Source organism: Calypte anna, chromosome Z, assembly GCF_003957555.1.
Source record: "Calypte anna isolate BGI_N300 chromosome Z, bCalAnn1_v1.p, whole genome shotgun sequence".
NCBI classification, from domain to species: Eukaryota; Metazoa; Chordata; class Aves; order Apodiformes; family Trochilidae; genus Calypte; species Calypte anna.
The window spans coordinates 25,179,595-25,204,661 of NC_044274.1; the positions used below are offsets into that span (position 1 = coordinate 25,179,595).

The following is a 25,067-nucleotide window of genomic DNA, read 5'->3' on the forward strand; positions in this document are numbered from 1 at the left end:
ACATTTCCTCTTCTACTGGAGGCAGTACACAACTGTTTATCATGCTTCCAGTGGGAAGAATAGGGACACCCAGAAGCCAAGTTCAGAATTTTTTTCACAGGTAAAATCAGTTAATGGCTACAAAGTGTGGCTACAGGAGCTCCTAATTCAGCTTTATTTGAAGAGACTTAGCTCTAACAGTCTGTGCCAGTCCTTGATTTTTCTCAGATGATACTCAAGTATGAACTAATTAATATAATGCATTTATTATCCAAATCTGACCTTGTCAACTAATAGTATGTAATATATGAAGTTGAAGCTTGAGCCAAGCTAAACCTATTACCATATAAAATTACTGCTTTTCCAGGCAGATTAGGTGAGAGAGTTAAAAAAAAAAGATGGCAATATCCAAGTTCAAATCTAAATTGTAACAGGCTTCTCTAAACCAGATTTTTTTGGGTTTTTGCAAGTTTAGAAACAGTACAAAAAATATGTGGCACTTCAAGTGGTTTGTCAACATAATTTATAAAAGCCAGATCACCTCCCCCAGTGAAAAATGTGTATATATTAAAAATTAGTTGGTGTTCTTGAAATTACCTATTCCCTTCCAAAAGCATCACAGTTACCACTTCTGTCTCAGCAATTAATTCATACCGATCATTGCTAAGGTGGCTTTCATAGAAAAAGCATGAAATAGCAGACTTTATTTTGCTTTGTTCTTTATGTCAGTTTGTGTATTGCAGTGGAACCTCCCCAGAGCCTCAATGCTGGGTAAACTGGGTCTGTGAACGTGGAGCAGAAGGGGTGCAAATGAGTCATGCCATCAGTAACACTAGAATGAAAGGATTCCTGCTTCATAATCCCGAAAAACACCAGTGCGATCAGGATTATCTTCTATCAGGATGGGGGTTCTCTCTCTCTTCTGAAATACCCAGTTTTCAAAATCAAACTTCTTAAGGAACCAAGATGCTCAATTCCAGCCCAGTTGACAGGTTTCAGAGTCTCCTTTCCTGCCAATGGAAGGCTGGGCTGTGCCAATCCACCATCCTGCTCCAGCATGCTCCAGATCAAGCCCAGTAATGGCTTCCAGAAAGGAATGCATTTCTACTTAGCACTTGCCATAATTTATCAAATCTCTGGGGACCGCACAGGTAAAATATTCTCCTCCAGCTCCTGTTTACTACAAGACTGTCATCAGACAATTTCAGCCTTGGGTGAAGGCTGTTGTAATCCCAGGTCAGTGATCTCGCATCTGCAGTCAAAACCATAAACATACTATGTTTATCATGACTCTTGTAATAAGTACAAGTTATAAAAACCCTGCAAAGGAGCCCACACCTGGCAATGTCTTGGGATCTACCATTTTGCAATGAAAAACCTGACATGTCAGCAGAAAGCACTGCACTACACTTTAAAGTTGGTACTGATGTGCTTTAAAGGCTATGCAAGTCAGTTTTCATGTGGTTCAGAGGTGAGATGAATACACCTAGGTAGGGAACAAATGCAGTGGTTATGTTTTATGCAGAGTAGTTGGATCTTCTGGTGGGATTACAGCCTAAGGGTTTTAGAGAGCACCGGAGTGGGCTCTTGGGCTGAGAGATCAAATTCCACTAAAATCCTATTTGAAGATGCACTAGGAGTAGCTGCATTGTATACTTTGCAAAGGAAGAATTTCCCAGTTCCCAGAGGATTTACAGCAGTTCACCTAACTTGGCACTTAAAAAAGGAAAATCAGCCTGAAACTACACTCTAGAAACTAATGTCTTTCCAAGCATCTGATTAGAATATTTTTTCCATGAAGTAGCTATCACAGGACTGAAAATCACAAAGCTGGGGAAAAAAATTCTACAGTGATATTAAACAAGTTTGAAATGACTCAGTCACACAAGACAGGTCAAAAAGATATAGGATTTTTAAGATTTTTTTTTTTCTCTGAAGATACTGTCCTACAGCTGCTATACTGAATTACTGTATGGTTCACAAAAGTTTTCTTAATATACTTTGTTGCAGTATTTCACTGTGCTAGTATATGTTTTCTGATTTCATGTTATAAAAGAAACCAAGGTACTCCCTTTGAAACAGGATCTGGCATTCTCAAACAATTGCCTTCACTCTTTCTGTCAAGCCTGATAAAAACAATGCCAGAATTGGGTACACAAAGGAACATACAGTGTTACGAGTTACAGAAATGTTTAGGGTACTGGCAGTAATATGTAAACTTGTATCCAAATAACAACCGCATTCTTTTAAGTGAAGAAAACAAAGTATAACAATACATAAATAAGAACTGGACAGCAATACACTTGCAACACTCAATAAACTGCTGAACCATATTTCACTCAGTTCATTGGTAGTTTTTTTGACTGACTATGATTTTAATCTTAGTATAGATAAGCTTTGAAGCTTAGATGTTTCAAATGTCAAATGACAAATACATTTAACATGATGAAGCTGCTTTTCAGAGTGAGTAAATTCGTTTTTAAATGAAAGGGTAAAAAGTGTTGATAATATTTAAAATTCATACTGCTTTGATTTCTCTGCAGTGTTGTGTATCTGAACTGTGTGTTTGAACCTGTGATCTCACAAGGACAGTCCTTCACTGTGCTTTACAGGCCACATAGCACTAAACAAACACAAAGCAGGGAGCAACAGACCCATTCAAACAGTATTTTCTTTATTCTTTGGTGTGAAACTTGGAAATTAAATAGCAGGTTACAGTATGAGAGAAATCTGTCTTTGCAGCTGAATTAAACAGCAACTGTTGCCGTTTCCTCCCCTGTGTTCTCACATGGAACCCTCCCCCATAAACTAAGTATGTCTAGCCTGGACTACCTGGCATATCTGAAGCCCAGAAGCTGTTTTCATTCAGGCTGGAATCCTCTCTTCTATCACAGCAATGCATAAGCCACTCTACTCCATTTCCTGTAGGCCCTCTGTTACTCACCCACTATTTCCTGCCATGACCAGAGAAGGCTAAATTAGGTCTCCCATGGAAGAGCACAGACCTCACATTAGGTGAGGGTCCATTCACTGCACTAAGCTAGTGGTAGCACTGGCCTCCCTTCTGTGCTCTATACTTGCTGCTAATGGTTCAGAAAAGCAAGCAGTATGCATGCATTGTGAGTATAACATAAACCTGGACCCCACATCTCCTCCTTGCCTTGCTGTGGCCCCTAACACAAGCTATGTTTAAAATACAGGAACCAGTGATGTACCATTACCAGCTGCTCTATACACAGTCACTCGCAAAAAGCCCACCTTTAGTCTGTGTGGGACCACTGCATACACCTGGCTCCCATAAGGGTAGTTGCTTTGTTTAAGGAAAAGACCTGTGGAAAGAGCCGCTAATGTGTGAACTGCACATCATGGTGCTGGAGTCTACTGCTGATACTCTGCTCCCTGCAGCCTGCACCTACATACTGCCAAAACAGTGGAGAAACAAATAGCACTGTATATGCAGCAAGTGTTAACTGAAGCACCACCATTTTCTAAACAAAAAGAAAGACTTTGTGATTTTAGTTTTGGAATTTCATCCATAGACAATATTAAAACTTTCAGCAGTATCACTAGAAGGGTGCATCTCACACATGCAACACCTTGTTGCACTAATGTCCACTACACTGTAGTCAGAAAATCTATTGTTCACATTCATACACTCTGAATGGGTCCCAAGTCACATCTATGTGTGTAGCTGTGACGCAAGACAGACAATAAGAATTACTCTCGTAAGTGAAACAGCATGCTACAGGATTCTGTCGTGTGCTACAGGAATTGATCTTGACTGTTGTGAGTCTTAGTTCCAAGTCACCTCCAGCAGGTAAAGAATGGGCGGATTTTTAAAAAGCCTGGCTTTAGTGTCTGCTTTTTCCAGTAAACAATTGAGTAGTGATGCCTGTCAGACAAAATTACCTAAAGACCTACATTTTTGTAAAATGTGTAACTACTAATTCTCAAGCAAAGGGAAATGCCTCCATTTATTAAAAAATGGGACAAACCCCCAGTAACTGAACTGTATCTAGGTGTTAATGTTTGGAAGCATAAATGTGAATTTTACTAGAAAATGCTGAATAATGCATAATAGCAAGTTGTTAGGATTTCTGGGGACCTGCAATTCTTTACTTTTCCTGAAGCAGATATATATCAGCATTCATGAAGCTCAGGAGTCTGGTTCACTGCCATCCAAATGCTGCTGCAATGCTCTCCTGGTAGTAAGTAGTCTGTGATGCGAACTGGCTGTCTGAGCACCTTCACAGGTTTCAATTACTGACTCAGTCTGGGTCCTGCAGCACAGAAATGATGCCAGTAGGAAACCCATGACATCACAGCCAAGAAGAAAAACTTTTCTCTTTGCATTCTTAATATACTAACCACTGCTGTATTTAAAAGTGCAATACTTTGCACTTACTTTGCAATACTTGCAAAAGTGCAAGTTTGGTCATCTCCAGTTGAGATGGAAGGACATTCCTTTTGGAAAGAAAAAGTTGCAGTGTTTGGACTTAAAAGCACACTCAGGAGAGCACAGAAACAAGAGAAGGAAGCAGCACTAAAAAATACCCCTCAGAACACAGCACCCTATACATGCAGGGGCAGGATGTAAACCACTCTATCACCTCAGTGCTCTTCCTTGCCCTAAATAACAGCCAGAAGCCTGATGTTCACTTGGCCACAGTCATTACCTCCACTGGGCTGGATCCAGGCTGGAAATCAGGCCTGCTCCTGTAAGAGGCAGCATGGTAATAGTGAATGTTACAGCTTTGAGATTAAAACCAGCTACAGCCCTCATCTGTGCAGGCCACATGAAATGTCCGTAAGCTTCCCCCTCAGAGAGATGAAAGAATTCACTGTACATCTCCCCTAAAAACACCAGACTAAAGGATCACCTGTGCATTGACCCTTAACATATTACATGACAGACTTAATTAAAGAAGACAGACCACAATCATCTGGAGAATACAGTCTTCAAAAGTGAAGTCTTCAAAAACTCAATTAGCCTCTAGCTGATAAACACACCAGCAATTCTGAATGAAAACAAAGGATCAAGGTTTCACAGACCCAGATTAAAATCTCTTTCCCAAAGTGAGGTACAGAAAAGGGTAATGACTTTCAGACAGTGCTGCAAACTTGTTGCTCACAAACACTGTAAACACTGGAATCCTTTCTAAGGTACCATTTTAAGACAGTGGCAGCATACAGTGTGAGCAGCATTCATTGATTGTTTCAGTGACTGAGCTATAAGTGTTCAGAGTACTTCTAACTTTTGCTCAACCATACTTACATTTTAAGAAAAGCAACTGATCAACAGGAGACAGGGTTTTTAACACTATTCCAGGGTCCTTCTTTGTAGTGGCATTAAGGCTACTGAAAACATCTGGGCAGAGATTAAAAGGGACAGTTAGGGGAGTATGTCAGTGGGAGAATATGGTTGTACTGTTGAGAATATTTGAAAAATAAAACACTATGGGCAATGTATCTCAACAGAGTACTTGGGTTTGCCTCTTGTGTATGAATTCCACCTATGTTCCCAGGGAAGGTCATTCTGTCACATTCCCATTTCCAACCGCATGGGACAACTGTGCTACTTTTGCTGGGGAAGGGCTAGTTAATCCTGTATGCTTTTGACCTTATGTTCTGTGGGTAGCATGGAGATGATGGATCCCAGTGTTGCCAAGGAACTACACAACTGAGCACAAACCCAAGCAAGCACCACCCATTCCTCAAAAAAACACCCCTCTATCAGAGGGGAACAAAGTTGGGCAGGTGAAGACAACTGCAGATGCCAGCTACAGACCATGTTATAGAACTTAGCAATTCACCATGCATCCTGCAATGGCCTTTCAGATCTGGTGTGATCATTTCCCCCAGAACCCTGCTGTACTGTTCCTCATGGCAGCTCTCAGAAAAGGGCTTATTAAAAGGCAGCTGGGTGAATTTTGATGGTCAGTGTTGGCCTGCTCACCTGTAACTCAACAAGTGACAGGCTTTCCCATAGTTGGCCTTGTGGTTCTGCATCCCATTAGGGACATCCTTGCCATAATCATGCCAAAGATCACTTTAGGATGAAATACCAGCTCAAAGTCAAAAGAAGCTCTAAGCTGATAAAAGCTAACCCACCCTTAAAGAGAATTTTTCAGACTGCCTGAGGCAGAAAGATCACCAGGTAGATAAGCTAGAAAAGGTTTACAATTTTACAGATGCTTGATGTTCCATGCCTGCCAGATGTCCTGCCAGAGCACTTACACACAACAGTGACTGTAGGGACAGGACAGATACGTTTTGTAGATGTGCTGGTCTAGGGATATAAATGCTTATAAGCTCTGCAGAAAGAAATGAGCTATATTGAAATAATGGGTAGAGCTGGAAAAAAGCATTTTAAGGTACAAAAGGTCATCTTCTACCTGAAAGAGATATCTCTCACGTTGCTAGACCACCACCACTATAGCAACATTCCCTCAGTGCTGTGAGAGAGCAGTACTCATGCCAGAAATGTTGTTATTTTCTCCAGCTAAATTGGTATGAAGTCCTATGTGTTCTTATAGACCACACTTTAGCGAAGAACAGAAGAAAGTAAAATTTGCAGCACTCTTCCAGGTACCTTCTTTAAGCTGGGTTTCTAGTGGTTTCTGTAGCATGGACTGAAGAACTGTCACAAAGTGCTTATAATGGTTACGTATGTGCTCAAATGAAAAAGGCACTGGATGCCACTGTTCCAGCAGGTGCCTGGCCTCTTGCATTTCCTTTTCAATTCCTGTGCATTTCTGGGGGCAGAATTCTCCAGTTAACAGACTGAAATGAGTGGACTTTCCCGTCGCAGCTCCTATAGAGCAGAAACCAAGAACAGCTCCACCACTGGGTAAATATAACAGGCAAGGCTTGCTGAGTTCAGCCTGCCTATAGCTCATCAGCCTGCCTATTAGCTCTTCCTACCAGTGAAGCCAGAGGCTACCCCAGAGATGGACAGCCCAGCAGTCAGGACTAAAACAGGGAACCCCAGGACACTCCACGAAGTGAATGAGTTTAACCAGGCCTCCTTCTGTGGGAAATCCCAACAATGGGAAAGTTAAACCACTAAGTTTTAAAATAAATCTAAAGAATAAAATACAACTTCTTCCTCAAAAACTCTCTCCAAAGCCATGAAAAGCATGCAGCCTCCCATACAGAGGCATGTTGTCAGCACACACAGCAGAATGCCCAGGCTGTATCATTCACAACAATGCCAACTCTCAAGTCTGCTCAGTTGCAAGGATGTGAAACCCACTATAAGCCTTCCCATGAGAAATAGCATCCTTTGGTTCGTGTCAGGGCATTAGCACATGGCAAGGCACCCTTCTCAAAGGTGAAAATCATTAGCAAAGAGAGGCTGACATTATCTGTAGCCAAAAAGGAAAACACTGCCCCCTCCAGTAAAATGATGGCTATTGCTCAGGGTGATGATCTCTTGCCAGTAAAGAGACGAGGCAATTCAGCCTTCCTTCAGAGGTTCCCAAAAGCTCTGCCTTTCTTCAGACCTTCATATTACGCAAGAAAAGACCTGATACAGGCTTCTTCTTCAAGATTAAGAGACATGCATAACTCTGTTCCAACAAACGGGTAAAATGGACATGAATTTCATACAGACCTGAAATCAATGCCATTAGCAGGAACTAACAGCTCAAAAATAAAGAGCCAAACTGCTTCACCAGCATCCCAACAGAAAGAAGATAAAAAGCAGTGAGAGAGATGCTGCTTACATACATAAGGATCAACAGAGGACATCAATGAAGCACTTTATCAGGGCTTATGAGCAGAAGGGACAGAAAGAGACCATACAATACCACCTCCAGCAACTGAACAGGGTCACTGTGTTGTTGTAATTGTCTGATTTGATGCAAGAAGCTGTCCAGGGTTGCAAGCTTTTGTTGACAGGACTCCAACTGCTTATCATGTGCTTCCAGAGCCTGCTGAGTCTTTCCATCAATTAAGGTTTTCTGCTAGACTCTCCTCCTCCTGAAGTAGTAATTGGAGCTCAGTCACTGTCTGACAGCTGCCTTGTGCTCATAATGGCATGGGCTGACAGATTAAGCAAAAGAGTGTCTGCCCCATACTCAATAGACCATAAACATTTCAAGCATTTATCTCCCAGGCTTTTAGTACTACGTTTCAGTTGAATTTTACCGATGTTCTGCATCTCTTGAGAAACAGGTGTTTACCCCTTGAAGGTGAGCAGCAAGGCTTTACTTGCTGATGTCCTCGATGAAAAAGATTGAGGGCTGATTTCAAGATGCTTAGTTATGAAGAAAGTGCTGGTTTCAGCTGGCATGTAACAGGGCCATGTAGTAAAGGCTACAAGCAACAAGCCTGGTCCTTCTTCAGTAGGAGGGCTTTGACCCTTTTTAGAGGGACAGAAAACTGTTAGGAAAAGAAAGCCTCCAAAAGTGAATCAAATCACAATGTCCCAAACCACTACAGAACTCCTTCTAGTCCTCACTAACATTTCTGTAACAGAGATGCATAGAGCAAAAGCCACTTCATACTCTGTGAATGAGGTGGAGCTTGGCATACATTCCCATTCCTATAACACAAATCAATTGTGCAGTTCTTGTGGTTTCTTAACTCTAAAATCAGACTATTCAATAATGCTGTTGAGTGCAATTTAATGTGCATCAGTGAAGCCAGAATAATGTATGCAGCTGGGCTTATTTACTATTGCTCTTCATTAAAAATTCAACATTGTTTCTCTAGAGATGTTCAGCTGATCAGAGTGAGGGCCACACCTCTAGAGACTCCCTCTTTTCTTTCTTTGATAGTAGTAGATTGTGATGCATCTAGGGAATGAACCATCTTGCTGAGAAGCAGAAGCTGTCTGAGTCTTTGAAGCTGCAAGAGAAAGCAAGATGTCTCTCCTTGGAAAATGACCACCCAGTAGAGAAGCAGGCCACACTTTCCCTTCAGATTATTAGCAGCCTTCTCTATACCCCTTCTGTTACCAGCTTCTTGCTCTTTTCTCTCTTCTAGATCCTTCAAATACACACCATGAGTTCCCACACGGTAATGGAAAAAAACAAAAAAAACAAAACAAAACAATGCTTCATAACAACATCTGTAAAAATGAGAAATCAGTATCCACCTTTCTTTCTATGTAGGCAAGTATGTTACTGAAATACTCAGTTTTTGAGGCTAAGACCAAATGAAGCATAAGAATTGTAACATTTCACCTTCTTCTGGAGATGATACTGTCAAGATGCAGAGGTCTGTATAAATTAATACCACCTTCAAAAGTACAGGGAAACCTATGGTGAAAAAAACCTTTTTCATCTTTACATCCATGGAACTATACATTTCATCATACATGCTCATGCATTTAGCAGCTGAAGGGCACTAGCTAAGGATCAGAGGGTAAGAGGGAGATCCTGTCCAGAGTATAAATTCAATTAAAGTTCAGGATGCTTCCCACTGTGCAAAAGTGTGTCAGTTGTTTCTGGCATGTGCCCTCTTTGAAGTGACACACAATTTTTCATTTGAGTCGAAAGAAAATGAGCTCCCAGCAAAAGCCAGACGCTGCATTTCGAAGTCCCTTGGCACTGGCACATCCATGCAAGCAGGTAAATGTTCTTGCATGGAAAAAGACACTCCTGTTATTCCATCCTTTCCAGTCACAGAAGGTCCTGAAGGACTCCACACCATTTGAAAAATCAGAAGTTCTTCTAGGTATTTGCTCATAAAACACAACAGGTACTCCTTTACAACAGGGATCATACACAAATACTCATGCCAGCCTCAAGCATTTCTGGCTAATCATTCCCCTCTGTACAGAGGTGAGAGCTGCTTCCTAGAGCTGGAGACTCTGTGCCTGCAACCATGGCAGGCAACCCATGTCATTCTCCCTCAGGAACCAACTCTGAAAACACTTCCTCAGGGATTGCCTGGGTGCCCCAACTCACTCAAGTGAAAACTCTAGTGAGACTCCTAGTTCTGGCTGGACTCACAGGATGCTTGTTAAGCACACAGCATGCTGATCCTCTCTCCTTCATTCAGGAGCACAGGGAGTATGTTTCCAAATGATTTGATACAACCTGAGGCCCCGGATGTCACACACTGGTTCTCATCTCCTCTTAGCAACCATGGCTAGGATTTGCTAAAGGCATTGAGGAAGACTCTCACATGCTGCCTGGCTGATGTCACAACACAAGGGCTGCAGGGTAACTGCTCTCAGCAAACAAAAACATTTGTCGAAATACCACCTTTTGGGCTACAAACTAGTTTTGGTAGCTTGTGGTAGTTTGTGGCTGGAATCTCTACAGTCCTAAGCCAGGAGATGTCAGCAGAGACTTCCTAGGGACACAGTGTCACATGGGGACTCTAGGAAACTTCCTAGCAGCACTGCACAAAAAAAAAAAAAAAAAAAAAAAAAAAAAGCTGCTGAACATCAGACTTCTGTATTATTATTTTTTAAAGCCTCTCACCACAGTGTGTAGGCCTCAGAAAGCTTCCTGGCAGGCTCTCTGGAGTAAAACAAAGCATGAGCAAACTTGCACAGCCTCGTGGGGCTGCTTGATGAACACCTAGACTGAGATGAATAAAAACAGCTTAGGGAATAACTCCTGTGCTGGTTCTGGATGAGGTGGAGTTAGTTTTCCTCAGAGCATTTATACAGTATTATGTTTCAGATGTGACTACACTGTGAGTGCACAGGTTAGGTGGGGACAGAAGCAGGCAGATGACCCAACCTCACCAAAGGGGTATTGCACACAGCGTAACAAAATGGAAGTGGCAGGCAGGGTTAGGTGAGTAGCTACCTTTGCCTCAGGAACAGGGGGCCAATAAGAGAGCAGCTGACACCCACGGAGAGGGCTCTCACTCTTCAGTGAGGATGGAGAAGCCCACAGCTCGAGGAGCCCCAGGAGCAGGCAAGAAGGGGTAGATCCCGAGGCCTCAGGAACAGCCCTAGGATATTGTCCAGGAATGGGCTAAACCCCGAGGCCTCAGTATCAGCCCTAGGAGCAAGAAGGGCTCCTCCCGCTACACCTCTTCCTCTGTCCTGTGGCAAGGAAAGCAAGCAGGCAGCTGTGTGGTGCTTAGCTGCCTACTGGGGTTAACCCACAACTGGTGCTCTCCATCCCATCTCCATGTATCTAAGAACAGGCTCTGTGTATGGCTGATCACCGTGGTCTAGACAGCTAGAGCAACGAGAGAAGCGGCTAAGCAGAAATGGCCTTTTACCATCCCCTGTGGCATCCATCTTTCTGTCAAAGGTACTTCCAGCCTAGCAATGAAAACAAGTCCCCAAGGGCAACCAAGCTCTTCTGATCACCCACACAAGCTCTGAGGAGAAAATGCAAGTGCATGTGACCTGATAGTGATTCAGATTTAGAAAATAATGGGTTAAAATGTAAAAAAAACAGGGGGAGAGAAAAAACTCCTTTGTCTGTGTCACAGATAAGAGGAACTTCGTCTAGGTAAGCATTAAGCTGGAGCTATATTGTCTGCAAGGTTTACTCCTCAGAAAAGAACCAGCAAAACCTAGTTCTGTTGTCTGGAGTCCTGCCAGCTCAGGAAAGGTAAAAAGGACACCCTGAGGAAGACTCAGAGCCTTCCTCCAAAATACCCCTGCCCCCGACCAGCAGGGGACAGTGCGCATGTGAAAATAGGTGGAAACTTCTGTAAACAGCTGATCTGAATAATCTCGCTTCTTGAGTGCATACACATGTTTCTGTAATGCATATGTATAACTTTGTGTGATAAACACCTGCCTGCACTTAGCTGTGGTGTGCAAGTTAGGAGGAGAGATCCCCCTGGCACCCAGTGCTGTAATACACATAGTTGGTTTATAACCTCTCATGGTTTCTCCACGTCCACAGTCAGAGTTACCTCCTCTCTGCCCTTTGACTTACTCTCAGGCAGGAACCATGTCCCTCTGCAATGGCACCATGCTGAGCCCTACCCAATAGGGGATTTACAGAAAACTCGCCCGAATACAGAAACTTCGTTCCGCTGGTCAGCAGGACCTACGAAATTCATGTGACAACAAAAACTGCTCCACACCCAGTTTCTAAGGCAAGCAAAGCAAGGCTGAAGGCTGGGGACTTGGCCTGTTGTTACCACCATCTCACCTGGGCAAAAGCAAGAGCGTCTTTATCCAGAAAGGCAGAAAAAAACACCGAGGCACCAACCAAATCCATAAGGAATCCGCCGAACCCTCCCGACTCCTGGCCGTACCCATGCTCCCCGCCCCGATGGAGCTGTTCTGGAAAAGTCCAGGCTACGGCAACCCTGCAGCAGGGCTGGGCTGACCCGGAGGCACCAGTCCCAGCGGTGGGCACTGGAGACACAGCTGGAGCCCGTCCGAGGTGTGCAGGTACCTGGGGGTGGCGGATGGGCCGGGGCAGGAGGAGGACGTGGTGCCCGACGGGGGGGCCAGGGCCGGGCAGAGGGCGATATCTGAAAGTTAGGTGTTTGTCCTGTGTCAGGTCTCCTGTACAGAAATCAAAACGAGTTTCTCACACTCTCACGAAGTTTGCATACTTGATTGCTTCGGCCGAAGGTCGTAGCTATATTCAACCAAATTCATAAGAGTGTTTTGTTTTGCTTGTTTCTTTCTATCAATAAATCAATCCGTGACATTGACACGCCCAGCCACACCCCCCGAAAAAGGAAAAGAAAAGGGAAAATAAGGAAACATGAAAAAATAGGAAGGTATTTAAAAACAAGCATTTCTGCGGAAAGTTTGTAAGTCAATGTATGTATTAATACATGAGGATGTGGAGCTCTGAAAGGCAAGGGCAGCCTCCCTGAAAGCAGGCAGAATCTCATGCCTGCCTCAGAGAGCTGGTATTTAAAAAGAGTTTATACAGACCCATGCTAGAGTCATGGAATTATATGGATAGTTAGAAGTATCTGGAGATCATCCATTCTCATCTCCACTCACCGAAAAGGAGTAGTGCCTGCTTCCACCTGTAAAGATGATGATTTCAGAGCCTTGTCACAGTCCCTCAGAAGAGTGACCCTCCCTACCACTCTGTCATCCTTCATCCCCTGGTCCACCCAATCCTGGTTTGTAATCACCCTGGCTGTTGATAAGAACATTGGGCTCTGTGAGACTCCGGTTAATGGAAATTTCTTTGCCTCAAAAGACAATTTTGCAAACAGCACTGGAACAACAGGAATTTGGAGGCATATAAGCAAGGCTGAGGTCCTCATTTTGTCATCGTCTTGTACTGACCCACCACTATCTTGATCGGGCCTGTCCAGGATTGGAACTCAATCTTGAATAAGAAGCTCACCCGACAGCTGAACCCCTGGTGGTGACTTTCTCTAATTCTCATGATTTTCTTTCCCATTTTCTTACTCTTTTCTGTTTCTTTCTTTCTCTCTCTCTCTCTCTTTTCCTTGTGTATTCTCTTTTCCTTGTATCTTCTCTTTTCCTCTCCTTCTCTAGGTTGTCTGGCAACATATTTGCCATACCTTCACTGGATTCTATCATTTTGCTTGAGTTAATTGTCAAATAAAACCTTATGCTTGCACCTGAGCCTTGGTGGTTGGACTTTGTTCTCACAGATTCAAAAAAATTTTAATGTTACTTCAAACTGTAACAGGCTCAGCATTGATCCATGAGGAATGGCACTAGTACCCAGCTACTACCTGGACTTTGTATATGTAGTATCACTTAGTGCCTAAAAAAAAAACCCCAAACAGGCAGTTTTCCATCCACTCTCTAGTCTACCCATCCAAACAACATTTCATCTGTTTGTCTGTAAGGATATTTGTTACTAGGGCATAATGTCCCATTGTGTCACATGTGACTTGGCAAATGAACCGACTGAGCTAGACCTTCCGGGCTTTTTGGTGTTGATAATTGTTTACTTTAGAGGAGACAGTTACAATAGAAGGTAAATGTTTGCATAAAGACTAGTGGATGGTCAGGTGCTGATAACCATGCACTAAAATGAGATGTACTTTCACCTCAGCACCTCACTGTCTGACACTGGGAAAATGCTGCTGCTGCACTGCAGTTGTGAGATGTTGGAAGAATGGGAGAGACCCTGCTCCCACGTGTATCTTTATGGGAGGAACCCAAATAAACTTTCAAAACAGGGTTTAAACACCTCAGAGCATGCCTCAGGCTGTCCTTGACAAAGAATCATCCTCCAGCAGAGGCAGGGGAGAGGAAGTGGAGAAACTTCGAACTTCTCGAAGTTAACTCGAGAAGAAAGCAGGAAGTTGTATTGTTTTCCTTCTTGAGTGCCATCTCACTATAAAAGCTAGTTGAGGAAGAAGGGAGGGGTGGGCTGGTGGGGCAAGAATGGGGCTGAGTCTTCATGTATTAGTTTTGAGGTGAAACAACAACTTCCTTCTCTTCACTTCGGCTTTCAGAAGCCTTCTGGAAGCTAGGGGTGCATTTCTGCAAAGTTTATGTGTGGAGCTGGCAGCATGCAATACACAGAGGCCTAGCCTCACTTTTAGCTATAGTGTTCTCTATTTCTTTGTACAAAAAAGTCCTAATGTTGATGCATCTGCTGCATCAACAACACTGTCCTAGGAGAGGCTGGCAAAGGTAGCATGTGCATTCATTGGGAACTGAGATCTCCCTGAAGAAAAGGTGTTCTCTGTGTCTTCTGTCCTTTGTTTATCCATTATCTTCTTCTGGTCATCAGTTCTTTCTCAAGACTGTTCAACTTGCTCAGCATGAACAATTACAGAGCAGATGCTGCTTGCTTGAGTAACAAATGGTTGTGTTTCAGGAGGCAAAGTACAGCAGCTGGAGTTGCTACCCAAGGAGGCACGTTATACATTTCACCAGAAAACTTCCAGGGAAATGGAAACTGCTGCCCAAACCTGCAGCAAATAACAGCCTACAGGACTGCTTTTGGGAAGAAGAATCCAGAAGAAGTAGCAGGTGTGTAGATAATGTTTACCTACCGCCTTACGTGTAGGATGTTGTAAAGTTCCATATGAGAATGGCAGCCACAGCGGCATATGCTTAGGTCAGCTGTACCAAGGAAACCTTTCCCTGCCCCTCACTAAGGTCAGGATGTAAACTCCTACCTTGCATCTATTCAGACACAAACCATTACATCTACACCTTAATCTGCCATTATTTTATATGCCCTGCAAAGCAAATAATGCCATTCATGTACAGTTCATATAGAAACTACCCTTTCAAATTAAATATCCTCCTACCTGCCACTTTCTTTCTCAGAGTCCGGCTTCTGTGGGTATTGGCATCTATGGCACAGAAAGGATGATGCCAAGCAAGAGACTCTTCCCTGTTTGTGCCCTTTGCTTTACACAGTCCGTCTGCTGTCAATATTTGCAGTCCATTCTTGCCACGGTGACATTGTCCCTCTGCACAGCCCTATCTGAAGAGGAAAACTCTCCCAGTATCATTCACCTAATAGAATGCCAGGACCTGTGTTGGAAGAATATTGCCTAATGTCATGGCTTTGCCAGAGCTTCAGGAAGACTCTAAAAAATTCAGGATCTTCTGCAACATTACTAGCATCCATGACCACTATATAGGCCTCTAAAAACTGCTTAGAGATGGCAGTCTTACCAAATTCCCCCAGCCTACCAGCACTACCAGCTGGCAGCAAGGCAGAGCTGTCTGCATGGCAGTATTTGTCAGCAGTACTGGCCTTAGCTGTGTCATTTCTGTGCTCTCATTGCCACAGCTGCCAGGAAAGTCATTGCCACCACTGAGGTGGCAGCACACCACACTGGGAGGGGATAAGACAAAGGGCAGCAAGAAGAATGGGAGTCAGTTGACATCAGTTTTGCTGCTGAAAGTTCTGTGTTAAGAAACCACAGCTCTGAGACACAGCCAGAACTACGGTGCAGTGGAGGGAATGCCCACACCCTCTCTCCAGAAAGCATTAGCTCTTGAATTGCTACCATCTGTCTAGCTATTGCAGATCTGAGGAAGACTAGAAGCCTTCCACTTGCTGAGGTGTTTTGCCTCATCCAATGGACACATCTCATCAGCAACTTCGTCTCTGTGTTGTCTTCTCAGCCATTTTTTTGGCTCATTTTTCTCCTCAGTCCCAAACCAAGATCAAACTGGAAGTGTATCATGCAATTATTTACCCTCTCCTACAAGGCCATATATCTAATATTTCACAAAACAAGGGGTAAAATTGTTTGCTTTGGAAGCTTATGGCATTCTCGAATCCTCCCCAGCTTGGAAGTTGAAACAAAAAGGTAAAGGCCAGCAAGTGAGTTGATGCTAGAAGCAAGAAGCCTCCAGCAAAATCAACACTGGAGATGTACCAATCCCTAAGCAACAACTGCCCATCATTTGATATAGAAAGTTCTTGACAAAACCTTGAATGGTAGCCCGGCTCTGGTAACTGAGACAGGGTTGTGTATGGACCCTGTTTTTCCTAACTTTGTCACAAGAGTTATACAAATGGGTGTTACAACCCAAGTTAAAAATCCTGCTTTTACAATGGTGTAGACCAACAAGACTGCAAAAGAATAAATACACAGACGACACACAAGTATGTGTTTAAAAACCATGTATATGGGGCAGCTCTGGACATGCTCTAGTGGGTGATGCAAATATTTGATATATATTTTTTTTAATTGTGGGGGGCGGGTAATGTTGAGAGTTGGACATGGTGATCTTGGAGGTCTTTTCCAACTGTGACAACTCTGTGATTCTGATGCTGTGAAAAGAAATACCAGAGAAGGTAAGTTCACTGCTGGCCAAAATAAGGGCTGGTTTACAAGGTATACTACTCATAGATGTATAGAATGGCTGGAGTTTGGCTTGGGATTTGTTTCAAAATAAAGTAATTTAGATTTTTGAAGTGGAACTGAAAAAAAGTATGCTTTCAGTGAAACATTATCCTTTTGCACAGAAAGAGACCTGAAGGTTTGGGCTGATTGCAAGTTGAATATGAATCAACAGCGTGCCCTGGCAGCCAAAAGTGCAAACTGTGTCCTGGGGTGCATTAAGCACAGCAGGGCCAGCAGGTCAGAAGTGACTGTCCCACTCTGAACTGCGCTGGTGCAGCCCCACCTTGATGACTGTGTGTGGTTTGGGAACCTAAATGTGAGAAAGACATCAGCCTCTGGGATTGTCTAGAGGAGAGTGACCAAGATGCTGAAAGGCCTGGGGGGCAAGACTTGGGAAAAGCAGAGAAGGGTAAGTGGAGACTGCATGGAACCCTGCAACTTCCTCAAGGGGGGCAGCAAGGGAGAGGTGCCAGTGATGGGACAAGGGAAATGGAATAAAGCTGTGTCTAGAAGTTCATATTGGACATTAGGAAAAGGTTCTTCACCGAGAGGGTTTCATCACTGGAACAGGCACCAAGCCTGTCAGCTTTTGAGGAGTGTCTGGATGGTGCTCTTAGTCATCTGTTTTAGTTTCAGGTAGGCACTGAGGGGAGAAAGGAGTTGAACTTGATGATCCTTACAGGTCCCTTCCAACTCAAGATATTCTATCATCCTTACCAGGAAGCCCTGCTCTACTCTCAGAGCCCTGCTGGTCCCAGCTTTAGGACAGTCACCACTACTTCTGAGCTCATCTATCATCACTGAAGCTGGGCAGATGAGCACCTTAGCTTTATAAGCACTACTGGCAGCACTGTCCATTTCCAATGGTGTAATTGACACATAGTGTACAAAAGAAAGCAAACTCATTGTTATCCAGGATTATAAATCCAAAAGACATGTGCATGAACCTTTCCACAAGGATTCTTGAAGCACAAATGGATTTTCAAATATAATTATCAATACCACCTGCTAATAATAAAGCTAATAAATGCCCTGTAAACAAAAACTTTTTATACAATTACACCTTTCAACTCAGGTTACATGATCTCATTTGAAAAAAAAAACCAAACCCAAACAACTCTTTTTCTTGTCATTTTACCACCAGTTTCTTGTGTGATCCTGGCTGATCCAACTCATTTCATCCTTCATATGGGATGCACATTTTTACCACTGTTAGGGCACTGCAAAGGCTAACATCCCTTCAGCTGATACACAGTGCAAACAGTTTGTGTAAGGAGCACCTCCATCCCTGCAATGTTCCTTAATGAAGTAACATCTCCAGAAAGCCGATCTTTTAGGCAACGCTTTGCACATTTTATGAATTGTAGTTATTTTATACTTTGAAAATGGTGACAAAACATCTAATATCCTGTTCTTACGATCTCTCAAAGTAGATTTAAAAGTTTGTCATGGACTACCATCAAGGTCACCGTATTTCCCCCATAACACAGGAGTCTGCTGCCAAGATCTAACATTGTATGGTCATTCAGAGAAATATGCAGAGAAACAAAAGGAAAAAATGCACTTCTTTTTCTAAAAGAAAAAAGAGGACAAAATTCTGTAAGTGTACATCATACATTTATTACTGAACAACTCTCTCAACTCCAAAATTGGGCACAGGGATTAAAAATAAAAATTCATTGCACTACCTAGTAAAGCATTACTAGTAACTCTCATAAAAAACGTACAAATTTTGTTAAAAATTTATCAAGCCTTCAAATGATTTGGTTACAGATATTTATAATACATTTAAAACTACATGTTACATGATACAATAGGGTATGATTTAAAGAAAACACTTGACAACATGATTCCAACAAACCCATGTTTCCATAATCATTAGCAAATCTGAAACACAAGTAGCAAAATGAGGTAACAATGTACCAAAGGAAAAAAAAACCAAAACCAACACAGCTTCTGCAAAGGCCCAAAGATAACTCAGTCAAAAATGTGTTTTCTACAATTAAAATTAAAAAGGTTGGTAAATCTTATCCCAGGTATTACATAATGTGTTAACAGCTTTTAAATCACATTCAAAAGCCTGTACAAAATGGCAAACAATGAAAAGGTTTTAGGTTTGTTTTTTTTTTAAGAAAGCCACAAAATGAGACATTGGAATTACCTGTAGGCCTTGATATCCAATAAAATGTCAAATTAAATCAACAGTTTATGCAAAAAAAAAAACAAAAACAAAAAAACACAGCAGTGCCAATATGATAAAGAAAACATATTACAGGTTGTTTGTTTGTTTTTTTGTTTGTTTGTTTTTTAGTTTTTTTTTAGTTTTTTTAGTTTTTTTATATTTTATTTGAGAAGGAGCCAGGTGATGGCAGAAAGGCAACGAACGTAAAAATCTTGCTTCAGGTGCTGCCAGGCACCATGGCAGGCTGTGGAGTTACACACAGGTGTGTGTAACACATGGCAGTAAACAGCTGAACATGAATCCCCCTGCCGTCACAGCCACAAAAGAGAGGACTTGATTGTAGCTTGTCTGAACTGATTCAGGACATATGGACGTGTGCTGTTTGTACACACTAACCACAGGCAGCAAGTCCACATACATCTGCAAGAGTCCCATGCAAACAAAAGAGCCATTCCAGAAGAGATGAGCCAAAGAGTGCAACAATTAATTTCAGCTTTTTACCAACTTCGACCCTCCATCCCCTAGAGCTTTCACTGCCTCACCAAGTTTTACTGGGGAGAAGGGGACACGACACATCAAGATTTCTCCAGTCCCAGAAGGAGGACTCCCTTCCCTTGGCTTCAGAAGAATGTATCTTGTTCATTTGTATCTAGCTTAGAAAAAGTGCTTTCTTTCCCTGCTTCAAACTGAATACTGAGCACAGTAGTGTTAGTTATGTTTAAATCTACACACACACGATTTTTTCTTTTGTAGCTATATAAAAGAGCTTAAGTTTTGAAAGACATATGTGGCATATGTTTTTTAAACAACATGACTTTATTTATTAAAAAAATATATTTTATTATGTGTAAGTTAACGTGCTAGGTGTTATTCTGAAAAGCCTATTCTTTAATTCCACTGGAAAAGAGGAGAAATCTAGTATTTTGAAGCTGACGTAACAGTGTTTTTATTTATTTAGTGTTCTTAAGTGTGGATAGATACAGAAAGACTCGCTGTTTTTAAGAATCACCTGCAGAACTGAGCAGAGGGAAGAGGATCTGAAATAGGGAAAATTGTGCTTTTATTTTATCTGCACCAAGACCTGTAACTGGTCTGTAGAATCTTTGAAGAGGGAAATCAGCATGGGTAACAGCTAACACTGTCTGAAATTATAGCTGATACTAAAGCATAGCAGCATACAAAAGCATCAGAAATGATAAAAAATAAACTTAAAGCTGATACTGGCAGCAAGTTGCAGCAATATTGCTAATTGTGCCACTTGTGCTGCTGCAACCAAAGTAACGACACTGGACAAGAATTTTTTTTCAAAAAGTGCATCCTTTGAGTAACTATGGTAAATGTAGACCTAAAAGTTTGCTAGAACATACTGAAGATGTTAACAGTCTGAATGTTACAAATGAAGCTAATTATTTTCAATAGCTCAAATAAAACATTATTCAGAGCACTTGACTAGAGGTTTTCACCTCCTGTTTCACAGCATGGTTCTGGAAGGTGTCCCAATTATCTCCTGAAGTGGAGCACTCTGGAAACTTGATTGCAAAAACCAAGGGAGTTCCTTCTTCATATTACACTCATAATGAAACAGGAAGGGCAAGAAGCAGCATCAGGGCAATTGAATTCTGCAGTTAGTGAAGTGAAACCACCTTTGCTTGTGATACAATGAAAAAATAGAAGTTCTACTTCTCAGAGGAAATACTAAAAATTTTATTTTATTCATGAATAAAATTGCAGGAATAAAACTGTACCTTTTACAAGTTATTTTAACTGTATACAAGCTCCCTTGCAAATGATGAGGAATGTGTCTGATTAAAGCCAATATTTATAAGATAACTGAGAAGTGAAAAAAAGTGAAGAGCTGTTGCACAAGATCCTCAGCATCCTTTCTGCTTCCTTTCATGGAAGAAGCACATAACTGGCAGAACCAGCTAGAAAAACTTAAGAGGAGAACAGAAAAGCATTGATATTCTCACTAGCAATTGAAAATGTTAGTATTGCTACATGATTTGTGCGCTATTGCAACTTTACATTGATAAAATAGCTTGTAAATCAGCCACTCAAAAATCCTGACTTTTTAACAAACACTAAAATCCCCATAGTAATTCATGTATGAACAACCAATGCACTCTTTAGTGGTATACGTTTAAAGCCTCCAAGAAGAAGCGTATCAGCTGTTTCAAATAGCAGGTAAAAAGAACTTTATACCTGTAAGTACATTGGGGAAGAAATACTAAATGTCTGTAATTGCTGCACGAATTGCATTCAGTGTGCAACTGCAAACACAAGGAAAAGAACCAGTGTACAGTACTAGTACTGTTTAAATAACACACAAGATTATACATTGCAGCATTATTATTACTACACACATACGTTCTCAGTACATGCTGGTATATAGGTTCTCAGACACACATGCACACTCAGTCAAAGGCACGCTCCATGCATCCTCTCCCAACCAAACACACATTCACGCCATCCATTCCCACTCACAGTATCTGAAGGCTCTATATAAGGTAGATTGCTATATTGTTTGAAGCTACCACTTTTTTTTTTTTCCTTTTTCTTTTCTAAGAAAGCACATGCTAAAAGATCACGTCCACAGTAACTTCGCAGCAACACTCGGAATGATCACACAAAACCCAGGGAATGTTAGTGCACACACAAAATGAAGCTAAAAAAAAAAAGAAAAAAATATCTTTGGAGTTCCATTCACACTGTTAGTATAACAATCCCATAACTGTGAAGACTAGTTATATGCTTTGTAACTGATTAAGTCACACAGTGCAAAGTTAAGGTCCATTGACCCTTTTTGTGTAAAGGGTAGGCTAGAAGCCACGTGGGTTAAGTTCAACAGAGAGTTCGTATATACATGTGACTAGGAATACCCAAACCAGATTTGTGCTCTTAGACTGGTCACTCGGAATCACGATGCACTTCCGAAGCATCCGCTCTGCAAATCGGACAGGTACGATTCGCCTGTAAAACCATAAACAAAAGAGGATTTACTCTAATGACAAATACATTGTTAAAGCAATGTGTATATGACCCTGAACTTCTGTGACTGTAATGAGGTTGCTACCTCCAGCTCAACCTGAGGTAAAATGCAGAAAGGTGAAATTGCTGAAAAGCAAATCAAGAGTACTCCAAAAAAGAGACGTGTGCTTATGCCTTTTTAAATCTGCATGTGCCTTTTATCTTTAAAGAGTGGTTTTATTAATGCAGACCCACATCAGATACGTGCAACTAAGAAGCTGTACTGTCTGCTGCAGTAAAAAACACCAACACCAGACTAGTACCCTTGGGCTGCAAATACATGTCCTATATGAGGGCATCACATTGATGCAAGCTCTACTTATCAGTGATCACATCTCTTCATGCTCTGTTTATTCAGTTATTCTCACAGAAACCCATCCTATGGAGTTGGTCAAAGCTGTAAGCAGGCCAGGGAAAACATGGCAGGATTTTAGTAAAGAGAAAGGGAAAATAAAAGGAAAGATGACCTAACATTTAAAAGTGTATTCAAGTTACACACAAAATCAAGTTTAGATTTAGCCCTTCAGTAAAGCACAATTACATCCTGTGATTCTTTTATAGCTTCTTTAAAATAAAAAACATATGTGAAGTAACATTCTATAAGCAACGGGGAAGGTATTTCTGTCTTCTTATTCCCCTTGTCAAAGGAAGGCTAATTTCGTTTTAGCAAATGATGAGACACAGACCAAAAACAAGTATGCAACATCTGTGACCAAACATACCCTTTAAAAAAGGCAGAGTGAGGAGAAATCTTCCCTGCCCAAAATTCTGTATTTCCTGGTTTCCAAAACTGCAGTACTAACCACTGTCAACTCCAAGTATTTCTAAGATAGCCCAATTTTTTTCAATGAAAATATAAGTGAGAGCATCAAGAAATGTGGCTCTGCGTCAGAGTTCAGAAATCACTACCAAGTTTCAATTCAAACAGATGCCAATGGAAGTAACATGCTATTACTGAAAAATTATTTAGAAAAGCAAGTTAAAATGCCAGTGTATTTTCCCTGTCACTTTGTATTGTAGTTATTACTATTGTATAGCTTTTTGTAATGCATGAATTGGGGAACCAATTGGAAACTTATTTCTTGCTCTTTCACTTGCAGTTCTGAAATCACCTGAGGACAATGCCATTACTTGATCAGTACTTTGTACATGCATTATTCTACATATAATTCAGCTAATATGATCTTTAAACTGGAAAGGCATGTTCTTAAAAATTCAATAGACTAATGAATTATGAGGTATTCACTTAAATAAACAATCTACCATTTTTAACAAGAAACAGTGGGAGTATTTCCTGATAGGAATTGCAGAACTAAACCAAATGTGCCCCTATAAAAAAGACATATGGACACTGCAGCACTGTTTTTTAAGTCACTTCTCTAATTTTTACAGGTTTTAAATGTAGTTGCATTCTTGTGCCTTTTATTAATTTTATTCCTCCTTGCCGGCATTTTATATGACTCTTTGGTGCAAAAGGAGGAGTAAGGTGGAATTAATATTTTAATACCTAGTAGCCACTCTTTCATGTAAACATACTCTCTGTGCAGAAAGGTCTCTATAAACCAATAAATTTACTTTATATTTTATAGAAATGTACAACTTTTAGTTAATGGCATTCAGAATCTGAACAGCTACTGGAATCCTCTAAAAAGCACAACGCTTCTTTGGTGTTAGTCCATTAGAACTAAACTGAATTACAGTTACAGTCTGTCTTTTCTCATACATAATATAGCATTTCCTATCAGAACATTATACACAAAGGCAAGTATTCCTTATTTGGTTTTAAACCCTCAGGGTGAAGACAGGTCATTTTTTCAAGCTCTCCGCGTTACAAGTACTAGAGCTACTGTTTTTACTTTCCCTTGAAGAATTTATCAACATGATGGCTAGATGGTGTGAATTAAGTAGATGTGGACATACTATATAGTGTTATAAACATATAAAGAAAGATCTCAAATACAGAAAGGAATGGAATGAAGCAAACCCATAGCCCACAATATCTTCCAGTTATCCTTACTTTCAGATGTTTGCTGCTTAACTGTAAACAAGTTTAGACAGAGGCTCTAATTAAAATAGGCTGGTGTTAACAAGTAATTTCTTGTAGTTTGCAAAACAAAATAATATTTATTTCCATACATCATCTTTGTACCAGTGTAACTAAACCCACATGGTGTAATGATATTGCCTTAGAAATCCTACACTAGCATGCTTTAACCTTGTCCAGTTTATTTTGCATCCAGCTCTAGAATGTGTCAATATTGTCATCACAGTGTTAGGTGTGTGTAACTGCACTCTCCATATTTAGATTGTGTATCTTTCATCTCATTCCCTCACCTACCTGACATGCTTACTTTTCAGAGTTTTTCTGTATGACAACCTTTCGAAATTACCACACTTGAAGATCTGTTAGAAAATAATTTCTAAGATCGGACAGGAACATCATAAAAAAAGATGTTTCATCACTAGTACAGGATGTCCAAGATGATGAAAATAAAAGACCAAACTAAATCAGATTTTTTCACTTTGCTGTTCTGAATTCCACTACCAGTTCATGACCAGCTGAATGTATTATATCTATCTGTTGCACTGCCACAATGAGTCCCAAAAAACCTTAATTCCACAGACTTGTCTGACTCTTGAGACCAAATATCTGCTAGGAAAGAGCATAACAAGAGGAAAAGCATGTATGATGCTTTCCTGGCATGTTCTCCTGACTTGTAGCAATTTTCAGAAAAGGAGCTCTATGATTTAGAGATATTTTTTTTTCCTGCCTTAATAGCCTGTAAAGAACTGTCTGCTAAAAAAAAAAAATAAATCCACATAATCAATTTAACCTATGTAGAACTACAGCATTCACTATCTCATGGTCTGTGTTAAATGATCTTTTTTCATAAAACAAAGTGAATTTTATACCTAGATATTTTGTCCACACCAAAAATTACTAGCAAAGTTTCAGGCAATGGAAAAGCTAGACAGATCTAGTGTGAATACTCGTCTAGAGGAGTAGGGGGACACTGTAAAATACCACTTGAATACACATAATCTACTCTTATTTTCAGATACTTAATAAAACAGCATACATTTAACATGGATATACTGATACTATTGTGTGTGTGTCCTTTTAATCCGACAACAAAACAACTAGGTGTTTACATTGCTCTTGCTGATT

General features: G+C 41.1%; 2 protein-coding genes across 9 annotated transcripts in view; both read right to left on the bottom strand.

The window, feature by feature from the left end:
* Nucleotides 1-699: 699 nt before the first annotated feature.
* Nucleotides 700-13,435, bottom strand: TRIM14 (tripartite motif containing 14). The gene is given in 12 exon segments (XM_030467577.1): nt 700-814; nt 816-1,052; nt 1,054-1,231; nt 5,255-5,347; nt 6,572-6,734; nt 7,794-7,937; nt 7,939-8,003; nt 8,730-9,055; nt 11,824-11,960; nt 12,066-12,393; nt 12,881-13,022; nt 13,417-13,435. Coding segments are annotated over 12 exon segments (1,947 nt in total).
* Nucleotides 13,436-18,287: 4,852 nt separating this feature from the next.
* Nucleotides 18,288-25,067, bottom strand: part of RNF38 (ring finger protein 38) — a 100,169-nt gene continuing 93,389 nt past the window's right edge. For all 8 annotated transcript variants that reach the window (XM_030467015.1, XM_030467010.1, XM_030467018.1 and 5 more), the window contains one exon: nt 18,288-21,841. In XM_030467015.1, coding sequence (XP_030322875.1) covers nt 21,779-21,841 — 63 coding nt within the window. In that variant the 3' untranslated portion in view covers nt 18,288-21,778. The remainder of the gene's footprint in view (nt 21,842-25,067) is intronic.